Source organism: Aotus nancymaae, unplaced genomic scaffold (assembly GCF_030222135.1).
Source record: "Aotus nancymaae isolate 86718 unplaced genomic scaffold, 86718_ANA_hifiasm-v0.15.2.pri h1tg000059l, whole genome shotgun sequence".
NCBI lineage: Eukaryota > Metazoa > Chordata > Mammalia > Primates > Aotidae > Aotus > Aotus nancymaae.
The window spans coordinates 39,518,451-39,540,452 of NW_026988473.1; the positions used below are offsets into that span (position 1 = coordinate 39,518,451).

General features: G+C 38.8%; 1 protein-coding gene across 3 annotated transcripts in view; it reads right to left on the bottom strand.

Annotated features, from left to right (window-relative positions):
* Window positions 1-22,002, bottom strand: part of NELL1 (neural EGFL like 1) — a 912,020-nt gene that overhangs the window by 636,575 nt on the left and 253,443 nt on the right. For all 3 annotated transcript variants that reach the window (XM_012456483.2, XM_012456482.2, XM_012456484.2), the window contains one exon: window positions 14,222-14,321. In XM_012456483.2, the coding sequence (XP_012311906.1) occupies window positions 14,222-14,321 (100 nt within the window). The remainder of the gene's footprint in view (window positions 1-14,221; window positions 14,322-22,002) is intronic.

The window sequence follows — 22,002 nt, forward strand, 5'->3', positions numbered from 1 at the left end:
GTCCATTAGAAGCCAGATTTTATACCACCAGAGACTAGAAATTGCACTCAGAGCAAATGCCAACACCACTGTACTTAACTTATTTCAATGGAATCACCCTCTTTCTATATTCTAGTCTCCAGATATTTTTCCCCTTACTACTATCTCCACCAAATGTTCCAGAAAGTTATTTCTATGTTGTACAGCATTTTAGGTGAACTAGAAGAAATAGGTAACATCTACCACAAAATTTGTGAAGTTCAAATATGATGAAGTATATAAAGATGGTTTATCATCTTTAAATCAGTACTTTTAGTAAACAATAATTATGCTATATCACATATGGTGATCTCACAGAAAACAACAGATCTAGAAGTCAGAAGGTCTAATTTATAATTTAGGGTCTGCAGCTAACAAACAATCTAAATCACTTTGCTTTTCTAGGTATGTATGTGGGAGATGGATGGAATTAGTAATTTTTAAACCATGTTCCTCAGAGCCTTAGGCACAGATGAGTTGTTATACACAGTTCAAGTCCTCTGCCTCTGATACAAATAAAATAGTTATGCTTTCATATTTTTGACATATTGATCTTTTTTTTTTGAGAGGAAGTCTCGCTCTGTCACCTAAGCTGGAGTGCAGCAGCATGATCTCAGCTCACTGCAACCTCCGCCTCTCGGGTTCAAGCGATTCTCCTGCCTCAGCCTCCAGAGTAGCTGGGACTACAGGTACGCATGACCATACCTGGCTAATTTTTGTACTTTACGGGGTTTCACTATGTTGGCCAGGCTGGTCTCAAACTCCTGACCTCGTAATCCGCCCACCTTGGCCTCCCAAAGTGCTGGTATTACAAGCGTGAGCCACCATACCAAGCCCATATTGATCATGTTAATGACAGTTTCTGGCTTAAAAATATGAAAATCATTCCACTAAAGTCAAGTTAATTTCTTTCAGAGATAACATTCTAGAAATATTTTTCTTTGAAATAAAATTTTAAACCAGCAATATTTGGAGAATTCTTACTCTGAAAGATAATAATATTGTTATTAAATAATAATATAAATTTCATGCACCTATAATAAGCCTGGCATGCTAGATGTTTTAAGTGGGAATAACAGTACATACCTCTTAATATGTTGAGAAAGTTAAATGTGCTAATCCATGTAAAGCACCTAAAAGAGTTCCTTATACCCATTAAAGAGGTCAATAAATGGTGGTCACTAATAATGATGATATTTTTAACAATAATGACTAAAGTTCAAAATAACTTAATGCAGTTATCCTCAGCTTCAAGATAAAAAGCAGAAACTCACAAACCTCTAGGTAGTAAGTGGAGATGCCAGGGTTCTAAATTAGGTCTGGCTAACTCCAAAGCCCATATGCTTCTCACTATGTCATATAACCTCTCAGATAGCAAAACCTAGTGATGAAAAGTGAAAGACATAGCCACTCCTTGGGACATTAGAAAGTAGATGCATAGCCCTAAATGAGTTACATCCAGCCTCACTACTTAGGACCTGTTAACTGACGATTGCCTCAGTGAAAAATCAGAGCAAGAGTCTAACTTGCTGGAAAGCTGAAGCCTCTGACAGTTGAGAATATTTCTCTAAGAGCTTGAAAGGCTTATAATAATCATTAAAACTAGCAGTGATTGATGTTTTTCCTACCAAAGGGGCACTCTTAGGCATCACATGTCTCCCTACCAAAGGAAGAGCCTGGACTTCACTTCCCATGTCTTAATTGACCAATAATTTGATTAAATGGTCAGATTCTCCTTCATTAGGCATCCTTTATCATGCATACTCCTTGTCTGTGTTTCTTTTCTCTTTATTTCCAGGAGACTTTAACTGTCCTTTTCTTTCCACATGCATCTGACAGCCTGGAAAAAGCCCCTCAAACACTGCTGATTTTCTAATGAATATGTTTCTATCAAGCATGTGCCATGTCAAATCAAGATGCCAGGAGTAGAGTAAATTGTATTTCAAAACCAGTGAAGGGCCAGTGGAACAAACTGACCTTCATGTCAAATCCAGTTTGATTATGCCTAACTATTCTTCTCAAAAAATGTGTTGTTTTTTTTTTCTAATTAATGGAGGCCTTTATTCAGGCAATATTCATTCTGTGCCCATTTACCTTTCTGCACAAGTGAGTGAAGAGTCATTCATTTGATATTTATGGGGCCTCTACTCTATGGGCTGCAGCACCACATAATTATCTGGAGACACTTCAAAGATGTTTAAGTTATTCTCTGCCCACAGGGAAATTACAATCCCAAGAGGCAATAAACCACATATGGCCTCAGTCAAAGCAATCTTTGTTAAGTCACATGTGAGCAGAAAAAAATGTCATAGTGTTTCAGAGAAGTATAAAACACTTGAAGATAATGAGAAACTATGATAAGTAGAAACTTGAGAGGAGCAGGACACAGATCCTAGTAGAAGAAATGGAATGCCAACCAATGAAGAAGAGAGAAGAGAGGAAGAGGAGGATGAGGGTGAAGAAGAAGATGAAGGAGGGTAGTAGGAAGTTTAGAGAACCCCAAATAATCTACTACAGGTGTAACAACAGCAACAATTAACATTTATTGAACACATACTATGTGCTAGGCACTTGGCTGAGTGTTTTACACGCATTGTCCCATTTAATCTCATAACAATTCTGTGAAACTGAATTATTATCCCCATTTTACAGATGTGGCAACTGAAGCTAGAGGAAGGTAGTGCACTTGTGGAATGTACACAGAGCCATAGTCTGAGACCAAAGTTCTTCATCACTGTGCTCTTGCACTGTCCTCCTAAGAACAACAAATTTCTAAGCATTCTACAGTTCAAAGGTTAAAGAGGATATCCTGTTTACATGTGTATAACAGACTAAAATTTAGCTTTCTTCTCAACTCAAAATATGCATATTTTTCTGCCAGGTAATTCTAAATTTTCTTAACAACAAAAGCCTAACTTTAATCACTTCAGCTTCTTTAAGTCAGGGTCTATGTCTCATCCATTTTTATCAACCAAAAGCTTCCCACACAGAGACAGCTGTATGAATGCATGGCTTATAGATGAATGGACAAATGGACAGGCAGAAGTAGAGGCGGGGAAATTAGCAAGTGAATAAAGAGATCAATAAATCTGTAGGAGCATGCAATGGCCCCTCTTAACCAACTGGAAGGCAAATTTGCTTCAATTGATAGTCACACATTTTTTTCTCTAAATATTTTTAAGGTATAATTTATATAACACAAAATTTGCTTATCATAAATATGTTTGATGATTTTTTAGCAAATTTACACAGCTGTGCATCCATCACACTAATTCAGTTTTAGAACACTTACATCACCCTACCAGCATTCTTAAAACCCCACCTCAGCATCTGAGTTGGCTGCTAAGTCAACTTAATTCTCAAATAATTCCCTACCTTTCAGAATCCTTCTAAAAGCGTTGTCTTTCTTATGTGCCTGAATAGCATGACACTTAAGACACACATCTTCCTTTTGTGTATATTTGTCTTCCATTTCTATCCATAGACTCTCTCTCTCAAGTCCTCCAGCTAGACTTTGCCACAGTTTTTTCTTCAGCTGGTTATCAACACAGTCTGATGCATGAGACTCCTGAAAGTCACTTTATTTCTTAACAATTTCTCTTTTTTCAAATTAGAAACTATGACCGGATTGTAGAGCACATGCACACACACATACACAAAATAAGTAAATAAACTGCCCAACATTGAAGTTTTTACTTGATTATTTTTAACAAGTGACTCTAGACTCTTGGAACGTATTGTATAATTAGAAGCACAAGGTCACATCTTTTAACTAGCACTGATCCAAATACAGAGAACAGCTTAATTATAAAGCTGTAAAGAGCTTCTGTACTGCAAAAGAAACTATCATCAGAGTGGACAGGTCACCTACAGAATGCGAGAAAATTTTTGTAAGCTACCTGTCTAACAAAGGTCTAATACCCAGAATCTACAAGGAACTTAAACAAATTTACAAGAAAAAAAAATAAACCCATCAGAAAAGTGGGCAAAGGATATGAACAGACACTTCTCAAAAGAAGACATTTGTGTGGCCAACAAACATGAAAAAAAGCTCATCATACTAGTCATTAGAGAAATCCAAATCAAAACAACGAGATACCGTCTCAAGCCAGTTAGAATGGCAATTATTAAAAAGTCAGGAAACAACAGATGCTGGAGAGGACGTGGAGAAATAGGAACGCTTTTACACTGTTGGTGGAAGACTGTTTGATGATTTCTCAAGGACCTAGAACCAGAAATACCATTTAAAGCATTAATCCCATTACTGGGTACATACCCAAAGGATTATAAATCACTCTACTATAAAGACACATGCACATGTATGTTTATTGTAGCACTATTCACAATAGCAAAGACTTGGAACAAACCCAAATGTCCATCAATGATAGACTGAATTAAGAAAATGTAGCACATATACACTATGGAATACTATGCAGCCATAAAGAATGAGTTCACGTCCTTTGCAGAGACATGGATGAAGCTGGAAGCCATCGTTCTCAGCAAACTAACACAGGAAGAGAAAACCAAACACTGCATGCTCTCACTCGTAAGTAGGAGTTGAACAATGAGAACACATGGACACAGGGAGGGGAACATCACACATTGAGACCTGTTGGTGGGTGAGGGACAAGGAGAGGGAAAGCTTTAGAAGAAATATCTAATGCACGCAGGGTTTAAAACCTAGATGATAGGTTGATGGGTGCAGCAAACCACCATGGCTTTGCAAACCGCCTATGTAACAAACCTGCCCATTCTGCACATGTATCCCGGAACTTAAAGTAAAATTAAAATATATATATAAATACAAACACAAAAGCTGCTATTTATCAACTTCTTTCAACAGGCCTGGCATACTGCTAAGCATGTTACACACATAGATTTGTCACACAATGACCTCATTAAACCCTCATAACAACCTTAAAGATTTTAATATTACTCCCATTTTACAAATTAGGAAAATGTGGTTGAGACTTTACTTACCGAAGGTGACACAGTCAGTAAGTGACAGAGTCATAATTTGACTCTAAAATTCCTGTTATGACCACTATGAAAATAATTACTCCGAGTTTTAAATACTTGGATGCATCAACAACTACTAATGCCTAATCTCTAACAGTGTTTGTGGATCACAACTCTTCTACAACCTATAAAATTTTAAAAATCAATTCATTTAGGACCACCTGCAGGTTCTGACATTTAGGACTAGCAGAAAAAAAAGTCTGGGCCAATGTTTATGTCTGAATATTTCTGGCCTCTGGTTAAGAACATCTACCTTTCTCTAAAAGCAATAATGAGGGCTCACAGCCCCCTCTAAGAGCACAGGAGATAATGCTGACTGTCTGGTGTGTCCCACTTCACATATGTTATGTCATTACAGCCAGCAACCTGCCAACATCCCATTTGGATGTAATCCTCAAAGGCATCTCACAGCTCACTCATCTAGAGGGGAACTCTTGATCTTACCTCCCAAATCCATACTCCCCAGGTTCTCCATATCCATTCAGGGCACTTTTATTCACAGAAACCAGAAAACTAGGAGTCATCTTTGCCCTCACTCCTCAAATACCAGCTGTTCCCATGTTCTGTCCATTTTATTTCCTAAATATCTCTTGAATCTATCTCTTTCTCTTCCACTTCACAGCAGTAAGAAGACCCATCCTACTCCAAAATATTATCATCTCTCAAATAGAAATCACCTCATTTGCCTTCCTGTTATCCCTCTTGCCTGTCTTAATCCATTTTCTACACAAAGGGATTATTTAAAACAAAGATTGGATCATGTCACTCTCCTCCTTAAAAACCTTCCAAGGGCTTTCTATCTCAATTAAGAAAAAAATCAAAATCCCTAACTTGAAACAACATAGAAGGCCCCCTTTCTCTCCCCATCACACCCTCTAACCTCATCAGCCTTTCTTTTCATTCCTCTAAGGTTCCCATCACTTTTCTGATTCAGGTTCTTTGTACTCTTGTTCCATGAACTCATGCCATTATTACATATCCCTTCTAGAATAACTCCTACTCAGTCTTCAAGTCCCAATCTAAATGTAATCTATTCATGGGAGTGGGGAAAGGGAACTGGAGAAAATATAAGTCAAAGGGAACAAAGTTTCAGTCAAACAGGATGAGTAAGTTCTAGAGATGTATTTACAGCATGGTGACTATAGTTAATATATTCTATGCTGAAAAATAGCTGAGAGAATAGATATTAAATGTTCTCACCACAAAAAAAGTATCAGGTGATGGATAAGTTAATTAGATTAATTTAACTATTTCACAATGTATAAAATATTACATTCTAGGTTGCAAATACATATAATTTTTATTTGTCAATCATATCTTCATAAGGCTGGAAAAGAATTATTATTATTATTACTTTTATTGAGATAGAGTTTCACTCTGTCACCCAGGCTGGAGTGCAGTGGCCCGATCTCAGCTCACTGCAACCTCTGCCACCCAGGTTAAAAGATTCTCCTGCCTCAACCTCCCACAGAGCTGGGATTACAGGCATGTGCCACCAGGCCCGGCTAATTGTTTTTTGTATTTTTAGTAGAGACATGGTTGGCCATGTTGGCCAGGCTGGTCTTGAACTCCTGACCTCAAGTGATCCACCCACCTTGGCCTCCCAAAGTGCTGGAATTACAGGCCTGAGCCACCACCATGCCCAGCCTGGAAAAAAAAAATTTAAGAATATATATATAGATAGATAGATAGATAGATAGATAGATAATCTATTCAGAGAAGCCTTCCTTGTCCCCCAACTCTAATTTAATGCACATTATTCTTTCATATACCACCCTAATCTTGCTGTTCATACAGTTATCACAATGACTAATTATAAGTTTATTTCTTTGTTTAGGTGGTGAATATCTATCTCCCTACCAGGCACTCACTTCTACAAGGGAAAGAACCATGAAAGCTTGTTCACCTTGTGCCTAAGACAACATCCAGCACATTATAGACATTCAATATTTATTGAGTTAATGACTAAATCCTCAAAGTCCTTCAAAATTAGAATTAAAAGAGTGTTTTAAGGATGAATAAACTGAGTCTCAAAGAGGTTAACTACTTTTTTATGGTTACACAGCTGGTAGGTAATGAATGAAATAGAAATATAAACTCAAATATGGTTGCCAGTCTCTCTCCACCACCCCATACAACTTCCCAGCATTCCTTGAAATTTATTCATCAAGGGAAATTCAAGAAATGCTACCCTGACCTGAGGATACCAGCATGGCATCAGCCATTCACATTTTCTAGTTCATGAAATGCCTGGAATCTTTCTAAAAAAAACAAACCTTATTTCTTCCTCCAGGAAACATTCCATTCTTATTCATTGCTTGGGGACTCAAAGTCATATGAAAAATAACTTGCCACACAACAGAACACCACCCAAGTATGTGATACCAAGATAAGTAAGGCCCAGTTGGTTTGATTCACCTTAAGTGGTTAAAATGAGCAGATGCTGGGAGAAAGATGCATAATTTGCTGAAATGAAGCTGCAGGTTTTACTCGGACCACCCATTTAATTTTAGTTTCTAGGAGAGGAGCTCTTCATTCATTAAACAAGTATTTATTAAGCACCTACTAGTGCCCAGGTGTTATATCAAACAATAGGAATATAGCAAAAAATACCATCAACATGTCCTCATTCATCCTCCATTCTAGCAGGGGTAACTGACTTTGAGCATTGGGTTACAAGGGGATATTATGATGGAGAGGGGCAAGGTGCTCCAGGAATGTATGCAGAGAAGGAGGCTAACACAATGTATTAAAGAGGAGATTTGAAGGATGAGTGAGGTTTGCTAGACAAAGAATATGAGTTGCAAATGCTTAGAGCAGCGTGTACCCATGATATGTACAAAGAAATTAATGAAAAAAATATATAAATGTTGGCATCACACTTTCTTCTCTGGTTGGAAGCAGCCTAAAATTTGGATGCCGTGGTAGTCCTGTATTGAGTTCTGCTGCTATGAATGACCAGTAACACTAGTAAAATGATTTACTTTGTTTAAATTCATAGCCAAATCTGCATATAATAAGCTTTGGCTATTACAATGAGGACCTCCTCCACACTGCCACTCTCCAAATCCCAACTATACTCTTTATAATTATCAAGGAGCCATCACTGATTTTGTGTCATCTCTCACTTTTGTAGCCAATGATAGACATACACCTTTATGATTCACTCCTGTGACTTCTTCCACAAGGAACACAGGTTGGGTCACTAACAGTTCTTCAATCTCCTGCCCCTAAAATATTCCCAGCAGGTCAGTCAGGTTCCCTTTGAAATTATATATTTGGACAATCAAAAAGTACACTCCAGAGTCCTCTATTTTAAAATCTCAGAAACTCAGTATCTCTCACATTCACTACTGCTCACCCAACCCTGAAATTCATATAAGGAGCAATGGTATAGTGAGGGCAGCATATTCCATGTGCCTCAGAGGTACAGAGTCAGGTCCATCCATGGACTGGTTAAGAGGGATAAAAAGTCTTTTACAAGAACTAGATGCCTTTATGTGCTCCACAACGAACATATATAACATAGGAGAAGTCTGGGCCCTTGAGAATGAGAGGATTCTTTAAGCTTTTGTGGACAGAAGGTAAGGCCATCAGGAAAGACCTAATAGAGACTGAACTTCCAACTCTCACAGATTCTAGCTTAGTAAGCAATTGGGTTTCTTCTGTGTTACTCAACATTTAAGAGTCTTCCCTTAAGGTCTGAGGCAGCCCAGCCTTATTGTCAGGTTTTCTCTCTGGGAATATGTGCCTCCTTCTGGAAGCTTCATAGACCTTGAGCCACTGTAGCACTTTCAGGGCCATGAATTCATGTACTCACTATGACTGTCCTCTATTTCCAGCCCCAACAGTTGAGCATATAGCCCTGTCTTTTCAGTCCACTTTAGCCAATGGTTGCTGGGATTTTGATCAGATCTTATCTATCAATACGCAGAGGACCTGGTCCATCTGTGAACTGCCAGTTCCTCTATTTAGGCACTAGTTTACACTCTCATTAAGTGCCTTTTTCTCAGGTCTCTTTTCTTCTCAAATTCCCTGAAATCCTCTCTCTAAAACCATTTAAATTATAAATTCACCCAAAACAATGAGGAAGACTGGTTGAGGGGGAAATCATTTGATGCCAAGACTCTTAGGGAGGGTTTAATTGAAGGGCATAAAATCTTAAACAGTACAAATAATCTCAACCAATTTCCGTCCAGGCCAGATGACAAGGCAAGTGAGCCTGAATTAAAATTACAGATAAATGCATTTGGAACAGATGTCAGAAAGAACTTTTCCCAACACTAGAAGTCATAAACATGCAGCAAAACCCTCCAACATCACTGGCGACAGTGAAGATACAATTAGAGCTGATTATGAGGGGAATAAAACCCTGAGGAGCGTGTCAGGAATTTGGGGATGGGTCTAATGATGGGTCTATTTTCCTAGAGTGGTCCTGAGAATGCATGGTCAATACTGTTGACTTTTTTTTTTCACTCTTTAAGTGAAAGCACCAGAAATTCATGAGCAATCTTTTTCTGCTGGGTCTACATTGATGCTTTTATTACTGCTTCCCAGGCAGGAGCCCAGATGTTGTTCCTGTGCACACTCCCCTTCTCCACCTAATGGCCTCACACATCGAGTGAGCAGGCTCCTGCTACAGCCATTACCTCAAGGTAAAGAGGAGGGTAAACGAATTTCGTGCTGCCAGCACAAACTGTCCTGAGGTTTCAGAGAAAAGCTGCAGTGGTGATTTGGCTGTTCGGGGTGGTGCTGCTGTGTGACTGAGACCTTGAGTCCCACAAACTGCAACATGGCCTCTCCCTGCCAGTATCCATCACCTTGATTCCTTTTGCATGTTTCTTCCCCAGCCATTCTATAGTTCTCCACCCACAGGTGTCCCAGCTGCTCCAATAACCCTGTGGATTAAACTGCCCACTTAGTTGGTTACCTTCATTTTTTCCCTAAAGGACAAGGGAATTAGTTACAGCATTGGACATGACACAAAATTTGAAGTGACAAAGTATCTGAGCCCTAGCTTAGATACCAGTTTGTTGATACAGTGAACACCAAGAGTCAGTCAGTACCTGTCCTTATTAACTTTAAAGTCCTAGGTTTAATTCCAACAAAGAAAAAAAATAAATGTAAAGCTGTAGCCTCTATCTTTCATCTTGATTAGTCAATAAAGGGCAGGGCAGGGACAGTAACCATATAAGAAAATTGGGTGAGACTCAATTAAAAAAAAATTAACTTCATAATCAAACTAGCAAGCTATAACTTGAAGAAATAAGTTATAAGTCAGCAAAACGGGTTTTAACCTTATTTCATATGTAAAATATATGAAGCCTATCAGTTAGTGCTGAAAATAATGTCATTCAGTTATTAACATGACAATGACAGAAACATTCTATGTGGCAGGAATGTATTTCCACCCCTTCCTTGTCTCCTGTATTTAAATAATCAATTCATAAAATGTGATCATTAAAATAAATGTTATTTTTAAAAAGACTGGAGAGCCCATGGATATTATATAATCAGGCAATTGAGATCAGAAGCAAAATTCACTCTCTGGAAGTTTTCTCAAATTCCCAGTCTAAGCCTCCCCAGGTAAGGCGAGCTCATCAGAGTCCTAAAGAAAATAACCTTGGAAAACTTCAAATTCTCCAGGCAGGCATGAAAAAGGTTTTGACTTAGACTTCTGAGGAATGATACTGTCATAAGGTAATTTTCCTCAGACTAATGACCGGATGGTCACAGTAGGAGAGAGATGATAAATATGCTAATTGAAAGGCCTTCGGTGCAGGTATTGAAAGGCCACAGCCACTTTGGTTTTTGTAATCAATAACATCAGAGTGGCAGAAGTGATACAGCTATAGCACACCATAGTGCTCATCCCTAAAATATGCACTTAGCTCATCTCAGCCCTGCCTCTCTGCTTCCTTGCTGCCAGCCAGTCTGTGGACAATCAGTCCACAAAGCAAATGATGCAGGCTTTCCATATGCAGGATACAAATTACTTTACATAGAAATTGAGTATTTCTCACCTTTTCATTACTTTCTGTTTCAGAGAAGGAGAGAAAGAGAGGAGGCAAAAGAACTGAATAATTTGCTTTAAAAGTCCACTGGGATTTCCAGGTCTTGTCAGAATAGTAATTGTCCAACCCCTCTCTTCCTCTTATGACTCCACTCAGAAATGCAGAGGAAAAGGCAAAAATCAAATAGAAGATAAAGAGGAAAAGTGTTTCTCACAAAATTGTGAGAGACGATTGTGTTACTTCTAAAGATGCTCTTGATACATAAATTGGAATTAAGAGATACGAAGTAAAATTCATGCGGGGCTTAGTCCAAGATGACAGACCTTTGAACTCATCTGTATTGCTTCTTGTTAATTGTCATTTAAATTGTAGGGTTTCATGAAAAAGAGATATCCTACTATCCAGATGAATATGCCTTTCATTTCCTGATTGCCTGATGGGCAGAGCAGGCTCAAGCATGTGGACAAGTGGGCTGGATGTTCTGGGATTCTCTCTGCTATGAGTTAACAAGAAGGAAGGTGGTCATGACAGTAGATGTTTCTGAAAAGGGCCTCAGTCAACAAGGCTGCCTCCTTTACTTCAGAGTCTGATTCTGAGATGGGAGTAGTATTGAAGACATCCAAATGGTTAATTCACCTGCCTCCCTCGAAAAGACCCTCTCCACCATCTCTTTTCTGAAGATATGCTCTAGTTCCTGTCAAAATGTAGAGTAGTCAAAGAGCATAAAACAACTTTCTCATGCACACACACCTCTGAAGAAAACCATTAGCTTCCAAATAAAAGAGCTGGCTGTTTTCCTGGCTGAGAAGGAACTAGGTATGAAAAAGAAAGCCCTTGATTTCACAGATGGGCCTTGCCTAAAATCAAACCTATGAAGTCTCCCTCCTGCCTCCCACTCTTCCCTCAAAGCTGAGTCAGGTTGGGTAAATGCCACTGCTTGCTAGCAATGGGAACCCTATATGTCTGCTTCTTGTCAATGGGATGTCACATCTCTCAGCATCTTCATTGGTAATGGACACATTCCAGACAAGTGCTAACAGAAGCAGTGGCACCTGTTCTATTGTAAATCGGGTCAAAGCAATGAAATCCCTCCTGAATTTCTGTGGCCTAATCAATGATTCTGCTCTAATGAAACCATAAATCAGAATGGATTTACATAAACTGAGTCTCACTTGGTACCTCAACAAATAGCAAGTGATGGATTTTGCATTAAATTATAAGACCTACCTAACCATTCTATTGGTTACCAATAAATGCATCACTCTGAAAATTCCAATTAATCTTTAGGTTTTTCTAAAGCATACCAGCTGTAAATATGCTGATAGCCATGAAAGCAGATAAACCAGGGAAGATACTCTGATGTAACAGTTAGCCTATCACTAATTCTAGGGGCCATTTCTGGCTATCAACACACTAAATTTTCCTAAGAATTGTACCAAAGCCCAGAGCTCTCATGACCAATCACAGAAAGCTTAAGCTGAAAACATGCAATGATGAAATACACAACATTTTCATATATCAGAAGGTGCTAAGGGAGGAGCCAACAATTACAGGCTGCCACCTGTTTTTGTAAATAAAGTTTCATTGCAACATAGTCACACCCATTCATATATCTGTGTTGCTTTTTTGCTAACTTTCTTCGGTTACTTACAACAGAAACCCCTTATCGGCAAAGCCTATTATAAAGAATTTTTGCCACCCCAATGCTACAGAAAAGATAGAAAAAAAGAAAAATATGAGGTTACTTGAGCTAAACTGCTATGCTGCGGGACCTCCTTAACTCTGGAAGCTTCAAAGCTCAGATAAAAAGATAACACTTACTGGGTATTTGAGAATGTAAAGTATTTAGGGTAGGTATAGTTTTAAAATAATACCTATGAGTTTAACTGGATTTTTTTAAAGATTTTGAACAAATCCTAGGTTCTCCTAATTCATCTAATTCTGCTTAGGTAAGAAGCTGCAGAGAGGAAGCAATACTTGAGCTGGGTGTTAAGACATAAGAATAAATTTAAGAGGCTATGAAGGGAAAGGGGTAGGGAATATAAAGAGAATTTAGTTAATGGGTACAAAAATACAGTTATATAAAAGGAATTTATTGGATAGTACAATGGGTAATTAGAGTTAGCAATAAACTATTGTCTTTTTCAAAATAGAAGAATTGTAATGTTCCCAACACAAAGATTAATTTGAGGTGATGGATATCTCAATTATCCTGATTTGATTATTACACATTGCATACATGTATCAAAAGATCACATGTACACCCAAAATATGCACAACTATTATATAACAATTGAAAAATAAAAACAGGCTGGGCATGGTGGCTCATGCCTATACTCCCAACACCTTGGGAGGCCAAAACAGGAGAACTGCTTGAGGCCAGGAGTTCAAGGCCAGCCTGGGCAACATGGCAAGACCTAGTCTCTAACATATATATAAAATTAGTTGGATGTGATGTTGCATGCCTGTAATCCCAGCTACTTGGGAGGCTTAGGCAGGAGGACTGCTTGAGCCCAGGAGTTCAAGGTTACAGTGAGCTATGATCACACCATTGCTCTCCGGCCTGAGAGACAGAGCAAGACTCTATCTCTAAACTAATAATGATAATAGGGATGAACAAAAATCCAGGAAGATGAAGCAAATACATTTATTCCCAATAATTAGCAACCAAGTGTTATCGGATGCATCCTTGTAGATAGTAAAAAAGTTGCACATAAATCTAACCTATCAGTAAGGATTCCCCATATATCATTCTCTACCAGAGTATGGGAACTGGTCCAACAGATGGAGCTGAAGAGAACACTTCCCAGTCTCACTCATGAGAAAAATGTAATAATGATGATAATGATTATTATTATAAGAACTATCGTTAGCATTATTATAGGAACTATCATTTATTGAATGTTGGTCACATGCTAGGCATAACGGTAGGTGCTTATGCATTATCCCATTTAATCTTCACAGCAGTCTTACAAAGTAGATACTATTATTATCCTCATTTTACAATTGAGGAGACTATGAGAGAGGTAAATAGGATATGCAATGTTTTAAGTAGCAGCACAGAGTTTTGGTCCCATGTTATTATCATCACATTATTCATCAAACCCTCATGCCCCTCAAGGCCACCCCCAGCCTCACCCCAAGTATGGCCCACCACCAAGCTTACTTACCTCTACAAACACTGCAGCACTGATTCTCAGGAAGAATATGATCCTTTTCTGAGCAGTTCAAAGGAGGACACATTTCTGTAATTTTTACTAAAACTCCACTCTGGAAGCCAAATATTAGGGAAAGAAAAAGAAGTTCACATTTTTAGTCAATGGTACAAATTTATAATGTTCTTTGTTAGTAGCCTGCAGTGATAACAATATATAATAATTAATACTTCCAGGGGTTCCACTAAAAACAATAATGCCAAAAATTAAATTAATGAGACCCCTGGAATGTAAGGTAAATTTCCCTTTATATATCCTAAAAGCCTAAAGTTCAACAGTTTTGAAGTATCTTCTATGGAGCAGAAGGATTCTAACAGTTATGTACTGATAAAGGTTTAACAGTTGACTATTGGGCAGGTGAGGCCTAATTTATAACATTTCCTAATTTCTGTGATGTAAATAATGATGGCTGATTTTGAGCTATTAACATTACATCACTGAAAGAAACATCGGGAAGTTATGTATAATTAAGCTTATGTGAGCCAGTTCTGGCCCACCCCTGGATAACAGGCACTGTGAAGCCAATGATAGAGAACATATTTTCCTTGCTATTTATGAGTTCTCAGTTTGGATGGAGAGGGAAATAAAGCCTCATAAACTAGAAACCATAATACATAAAGAACAGTAAGTCTAAAAAATGTGCTTGAATAAAGGTACTATACTGTGTCTCAGAATAATTATTAATTCTGCTCAAGTGGGGAGGAATTATGAAGATGCCACATTTGGGGGAACTTGATTAGTGGAATAAAGGAAGACGACACTTTCCTGGCAAAGAGAACAGACAAAAGCCAAGGCATGTAGGCAGAAATGAACTGAAAGAGGATGAGTTAGATGAACATGAGATTTTCCCTAGATATAAATAAAACCACTTACAATAACGTGTAAGATATTCGTAAGGTGAATCTTTATGACCTTACTTCATCCAAGGCCTTTTTTGTTGACATTACTAGCATCTGTATTTTGTTTGATGCCAATTTTTAAAAAATATTTTATTAATTACCATTTTTTAAAAAATAGTGAAAGTCTCTTATTTTATCTAAAACATTTACTTTTTCTCTCCCATTTTTAAGGGGATGCTTAAGTCAACCAAGAAGCAAGCTGAAGAAGAGGTGTCTCATTTAAGGCCAAAAGGTAGTTCCCAACATAGGTGGAAGAATAAGGTGGAGGTGTACAGTCAAGAAGAGTGAAGGAGACAGTGAATTTTCCATTTTCAAAAGACTGTCATCCCAGTGGTTCCACAGTTCTCTGGTTTGGCAAGAACTCCCACTATATCAGAAATGGGAACAGTAACAATTGTATATGTCAAATATAAATTTCCAACTGCTCATCTTTTGGACTATTTGCACCATGGCTTCCTCTCTTTTCTTAGAATTTTGAGTCCAGACAGTCCAGCCTCTGGCATTCTTGGTTTTGTCTTTTCTTCACCTTTGATCTTTATTCCCAAGGGAATTCTTACTTTTCTTCTTAGAATTGTCCCTAAGATCTAAGAATTGATTCTGCTACTCACTCTCTGCCCCACTTTGCAACTGCACTTCATTTTTTACTCCTCAATCCAGATCATGATGGGTGGCCTCGAACCTCAAAAATTAGCTCCAGTCCTAAGGCAAGTGTCCCTACCTTATGTGCCTTACCTTCCACAACAGGGAGTCAAACCAGTTATTACAAATCAATGGAAGTTAGTAACCTTACTATTGGCAGCTAAATGCAGAGGAAAACACAATGCTGAATTACTTACCAATATTGCCTCTAAGTCTCTCCTTCAATATTAATATATTTATTGATGATCTACTGCCTCCTGGCATAAATAAGAGTGGCTGACACTGTTGAATCCCTTTGTCGTCGGTTCTACGTGCACACCTCTAGGTTTCTCAATGCTTTGCTGCAACTGGCTCACCTGTCACCCTTAGAGCACTGTCCTTGGGCACTGGGGCCATTTTGTCCATGCAGAGAGCCAGAAGTTACATGCAAGTTCTACAATTCCCATGCCTATGACCCAAAGTCAATGACTGAATGGTGCGGGATATTCTTTACCTCAAGGAGAGACAATCTCTAGGGTAGAATGTAAGCGCCAGAGCCTATAGTAGTGGGATCATGGTATGTCTGAACTTTGATCTAAATGCACCTCTGTTCAGTTTCTTCCCCTTCTGCATCTGGCATCCCCCATACCCTCACTGGTTTCTCCTGGGGGCACTACCTTAATAAATCACTTGTACTGAAATCCTTAGCTCAGAGTCTCCTTCTGGGAGAACCCAAACTAAGACAATTAAAATAAATTTCACTCTTGCTGTCAAAAATCAAACTGTTAAAAGAGTTTATCTCTAGGTGGTGAGATTCTGGAGTGATTCCCATTTTCTTTCTTATATTTTCCCTCTATATTCCAAATGTGTAAGTATATATTTGTTTTTATAAAAACAAAATGTTTTAAATGCCACAAAAGACTTTTTAAAAATAATCACAAAAGCTTCTCTTTTTATTAAAAAAAAAAAAAAGGCTTGCTTCACTGATTAAACCAGTCAACAATTCTAATCAACCTTTAACATATTTAATGAGTAAGATCATAATCTCAAATATTTAAATGGAGACAAACCTTTTTACATGAATTTGAAAATAATATGAACTGTGATTACCGTTGCATAGGTGCCACCAAATCCGTTTAGTCCAGCTACATAATTAGGCACAAACATTTTATAACTTTATTTTCAAAACTATCTCTAGTAAGAAGTACCTGATAATTAACATTTTTAAATCCTTCTGATTATGGTATGTTATTTTACAACCCCTGGAGTTCTGTGTTGGTGGAAAAATACAATTCCTTTTTTCTCATTTAGAGTGGCTGTCTCCATGTCATTGGTCAAACATACACTTTCAAGTTCTGTACTAATCATTGTGCACTAACCTGAATTTCTAGCAACATGTAAAACTCACAACTTCAAGTCAAAAATTGTTGCTAGGATAAAGAAGTTTTGCAGAAAAGCAATAATTGGGCAAAATTAATAAGACTGCTAGGAAAGTTTATTCGTTGATTTTTTTAAAAATTATGTTAACTCCTGGAAATACTTGGTGAAAATATTTGAAACAAGCGCTTGTTTTTTGTCTAATTGGTGTTGCTGAAGCGTTAAAATGATCCCAGGAAAATGAAAATGGATGGATCTCCAGGAATCCTTTCGTCAACTGACAATCTTCATCTGAATGACAGAATGTCAAAAATTATTTTATCAATTATTTACTCAATCCTCCCAAGGATAATATTTTCATAATATTATTTTAGATACCTAAGAGAAAGCTTAATTTATTGCATACAACAGACTCCATAGAGCATCAGGGCTTAAATCTCGAGAAAAGCTACCTAGGAGAAACCAGAGGCCCTTTGATCCTATACCTATTACCCTCACTCTCTGCTGACAATACCCATAAAATATGTTCCAAAGCTCTTCCATGCCCCTTTATACATGCTACCTTTATCAAAGGAACCAATGCGCCATAGCCTGACCAATTTAATATTCTCAGATAGACTGAAAAGTGCTCAGCCAATCCTTCTCGATCTACCCCTTTAAAATTCAGAAATTAGAATTATTTCCAAGTCAGTCTAACAATGTCAGGAGTGGCTGTAGAGAGGCTGAGAGAGGAGGCTGTAGGGCCAAACCACTCAGGTTCTGATCCCAGCTGGCTCACTCACTACCTGTGTGGCTTTGTTCTTCTGTGCCTCGATTTTCACATTGGAGTATTACCTTCTACACAGAATTATTATGAGATTTAAGTGAGACAAATATGTTTTAAATGCTTTAAATTGTGCCTAGAAAATAGTAAGTGCTCAAGAAATACTAAAAATTATTGTCAATAACTCTTTCTTGTATATAAAGTAACTAGTAAATAACTATAGAAAGACAATAAATGGAAAAATTAACATTTTGCACAGAATTATGCACATGCAATCACATACATGCACACACACATTCACTACTTGTGCAAGAGAATAATGTCTGCCCCAATTTCTTTCTAAATTATAATTTTTAAAAAAACCCATAAAAGATGAACCCAAGTGTGCAGAGCAGCTGCAATGTGCCGTTAACAGTAGTAAGTGCTATCTAAATAAGCTGGCATTCAAATCCATGCCCTATCACCAGAGTGGGCAAAATTGCCTTTAATCATCCCAGATTTTCCTGAGATCAAAAACAAAAGCAAGGATTTTAGAATCCAACCATTTGTCCTTCCTAGAAGTAAAACAATGTTCAGAGAGCATGGTATCTGTCCTAAATTCAAGGAGGACATGCATGGTCATGTGGAATAATAAAAATAGCTCACATTTATTGAGGATGGTCTTTGTGCTAAGCACTGTACTTGTTTTATCTCATTTAATCCACACGACATCCCTGTGTGAGAATGTGACAGCTATAGATTATTGACCACCCCACCTGCTCCCCTACTCCCAGCCCTGGGAGCTTCCTTGTTGATCAAGAGATCATAAAGCCCTTGCTCTCACACCATCCCTGCCCCTGCCACTGAGTGGAGAGCTCCTACATCCAGTATCCACTGATGCAGAGAGACCACCACACCTATACACCCATCAGACTGCCTGGACTCATGAAATCTCTGGCATTCCCAGCAGCAGCCAAGAGGGCAAGAATGAGAATCAAAATAGGGAGGTTCAAGGAAGCTAACCTTCAGGGTACAGTCTGGCCAATGAGAGACAGAATATAGGGAATGCCTTTCCTTCCCAGCCCTCCAAAAAGAACAAGATTCAAGCTCTTCTTTTATTAGTGTCTCCTTGAGTGCTTCTGCAAGTCTCTAAATGCCTTGTTCTTTTCAATCTTTAAGATACATTCCTGTTTTTTTCCCCAGGGGTGTGATGCAAAGAAAATAAAATAATGTAGGTAAGAATACTTGAGAAGATGGTCTTTTCTGAGACACAGTGGTTTCTGTCAGCTTCTTAGGAGACGCGTCACAAAGCCAGCTGTGCTTTGTCACGGGGTCCTGGTTTTTCTGATATACACTGTCTTGTACTTGCTCTCCTGCCTTTCCTTCCATACTTTCATCTGTGCCTCACTCATGCATTCCTAGGACTATACCTTTCTGCCTCCTCTATCTACTCCCATCACCACCAAAGAATAAATACATAAAGCTTCAACACAAATGCCTAGGCCTCCGGTTCTATTATCTAGAAACCAGGATCAGATAGGTAAGAAGTGTTACTATTCTGACAGAGTGTTCCAGCTAATGTTACACAGAAAAGGAATGGGTTAGACAGTTCAGCACAGGGCACTAGGCAAAATGTTGCACATTTCTCCAGGGCTGGTGATTTGCCTGTAATTGTCTTTCATTATGTTGCAGTGGGAATGATGAGGAGAGAAAAAAATATGCAGAAGGAAGTAAGAACCTTCACTTTGGCTTCATAATCTAAAGTGATGTTCTCCAACCCAACTTTTACTAGAACCCAATAAGGGAGAGGAACACACGGAACCCTGAACTTCACTAACAATTAGGTAAAATTTCAGGATTTAAACCCAAGTCCACCTGACTGCTGATTTTGACCTTCCAACCACAATGCTATATTCTAAAAGTAATTAATCTTACCCTCTTACCCTCCAGAGGAAAGAAGTAAAGCCACTGGATAGAAGTTATGGAGGGTAGATTTTCACCCAATTAAAGGAATTCTCTGATTCCTAATGTTTTCCAGCCAGGTTAGTAACTTCCCATTATGATATGTTAGACATGGGTTTTTTATTTTGTTTCATTTTGTTTTTGTTTTTTTACTATTTTTTTAGATGGAGTCTCACTCTGTCACCCAGGCTGGAGTGCACTGGTATGATATCGGCTCACTGCAACCTCTGCCTCCCAGGTTCAAGAGATTCTCCTGCCTCAGCCTCCCGAGTAGCTGGGATTACAGGCATGCAGCACCATGCCCAGCTAATTTTTGTATTTTTAGTGGACACAGAATTTCGCCATGTTGCCCAGACAGGTCTTGAACTCCTGACCTCAGGTGATCCGCCTGCCTCAGCCTCCCAAAGGGCTGGGATTACAGGCATGAGCCATCAGCCTGGCTGGAGGTGAGTATTTTCAAGCAGAAAATTATATCACGAAGTCTTACTACAATAGCTGGTCTCCAAAGATGTCTGTCTACCTAATGAATCATGCCTCCTGGTATTCATCCCTTTGTACTGTCTGCCTCTACAATAAATCTGGCCTAGACCTGAATAACCCTTCGACTGTAGAAGAAATGATGCTCCAGTTTTGAAGACTAGGTTATAAGAAATATTGGCACTTTCACCTTGGTCTTTGGAGAGTTTATTCTGGGAGAAGCTGGCCACCATGTAAGAAATCCCTGAGACCACTATGGTATAAAGAAGCCCAAGGGGCTGGGCGAGGTGGCTCACACTTATAATCCCAGCATTTTGGGAGGCTGAGGCTGGAGGATCACAAGGTCAAGAGTTCAAGACCAGCCTGGACAAAATGGTGAAATCCCGTCTCTACTAAAAATACAAAAATTAGCTGGGCGTGGTAGTGCATGCTGTAATCCTAGCTACTCAGGAGGCTAAGGCAGGAGAATTGCTTGAACCCGGGAGGCAGAGGTTGCAGTGAGCCAAGATTGTGTCACTGCACTCCAGTTTGAAAGACAGAGTAAGACCCTGTCTCAAAAAAAAAAAAAAGCCACCTATGTCTAGAGGCTGCAGAGAACAAGGCACACACACACACACACACACACACACACGGAGAGAGAGAGAGCACCAGACAGAGACACAGAGAGAAATCTCCTTCTACTCATCTTTGTTGAGGTGCTAGTCACAAAAGTAAAGAAGTCATCTTTGATAGCCAGCCATGCCAAGCCTTCATAGGATTCTAGCTCCAGCAGCCATCAGATTGCAATTGCATGTGAGAACCCAAGTGAGAATTATTAAGCGGAGCCCATTCAACCCATGAAACCATGAGAAATAATCATAAAATGTAAGTTTCAGAGAGCTTGTGTAGGTATCCAAAATCCAATCAAACTCAAGATGCCTAAATCTGGCCCCATTTTCTCTCCACTCCCTCCTCACCCACAAAGCATGTTCCTCCTCCTGAATATCTCTCTTCCTGCATCAGTATCTCATCATTAACTAATGAAGAGAGCATTTATCACATTTTGGCTTCTCCTGATCCAGTCTCCCTTCACATGAGTACCACAGTGTTCTCTTGGGGAATATTTTCTCCATTGCATGCACTCTTAATGAGGTGGCAATTCCAGGTAACTGGCTCCTTACACAGAGGAAAGGGTTGAATTCTTCCCCATCCTGAACAATCAGAGCTTGGACATATGATCCAAACTTTGCTAATCATATGTCCTGTCTCTGGACTTTAAATCTAGTATAAGTGACTCCAGGACAGTAGAAATGGCTGAAAGTCACAGCAGCAATGTGCTTGCCAGGATCCCTGCTACTAGACCATTGCTATGGTTTCTGTTTCCTAACTTCTGGGACTCCTTAGTCTCTACCTAGTATCAAGCCTGGTCTGGCCCTTTGGGGATTCTGTGAGTCTCCCAATATCATTTTAATAACATCATCATTTTTACCTACATTAGCCAGGGGAGGTTTTGGCTTCTTGAAGCCAAATATAGAAACTAGTATTCCCTGCGACTATACCAGAAACCTAGACATCATCTGGGTTTCTCCTCCCCATCATGTTAGCCTTCCCCAAACCCAATCACTCAAGTCCTTTCAATTCCATTTCTTAAACAGCTCTCCAATCTCTTTTCCTCTACATCT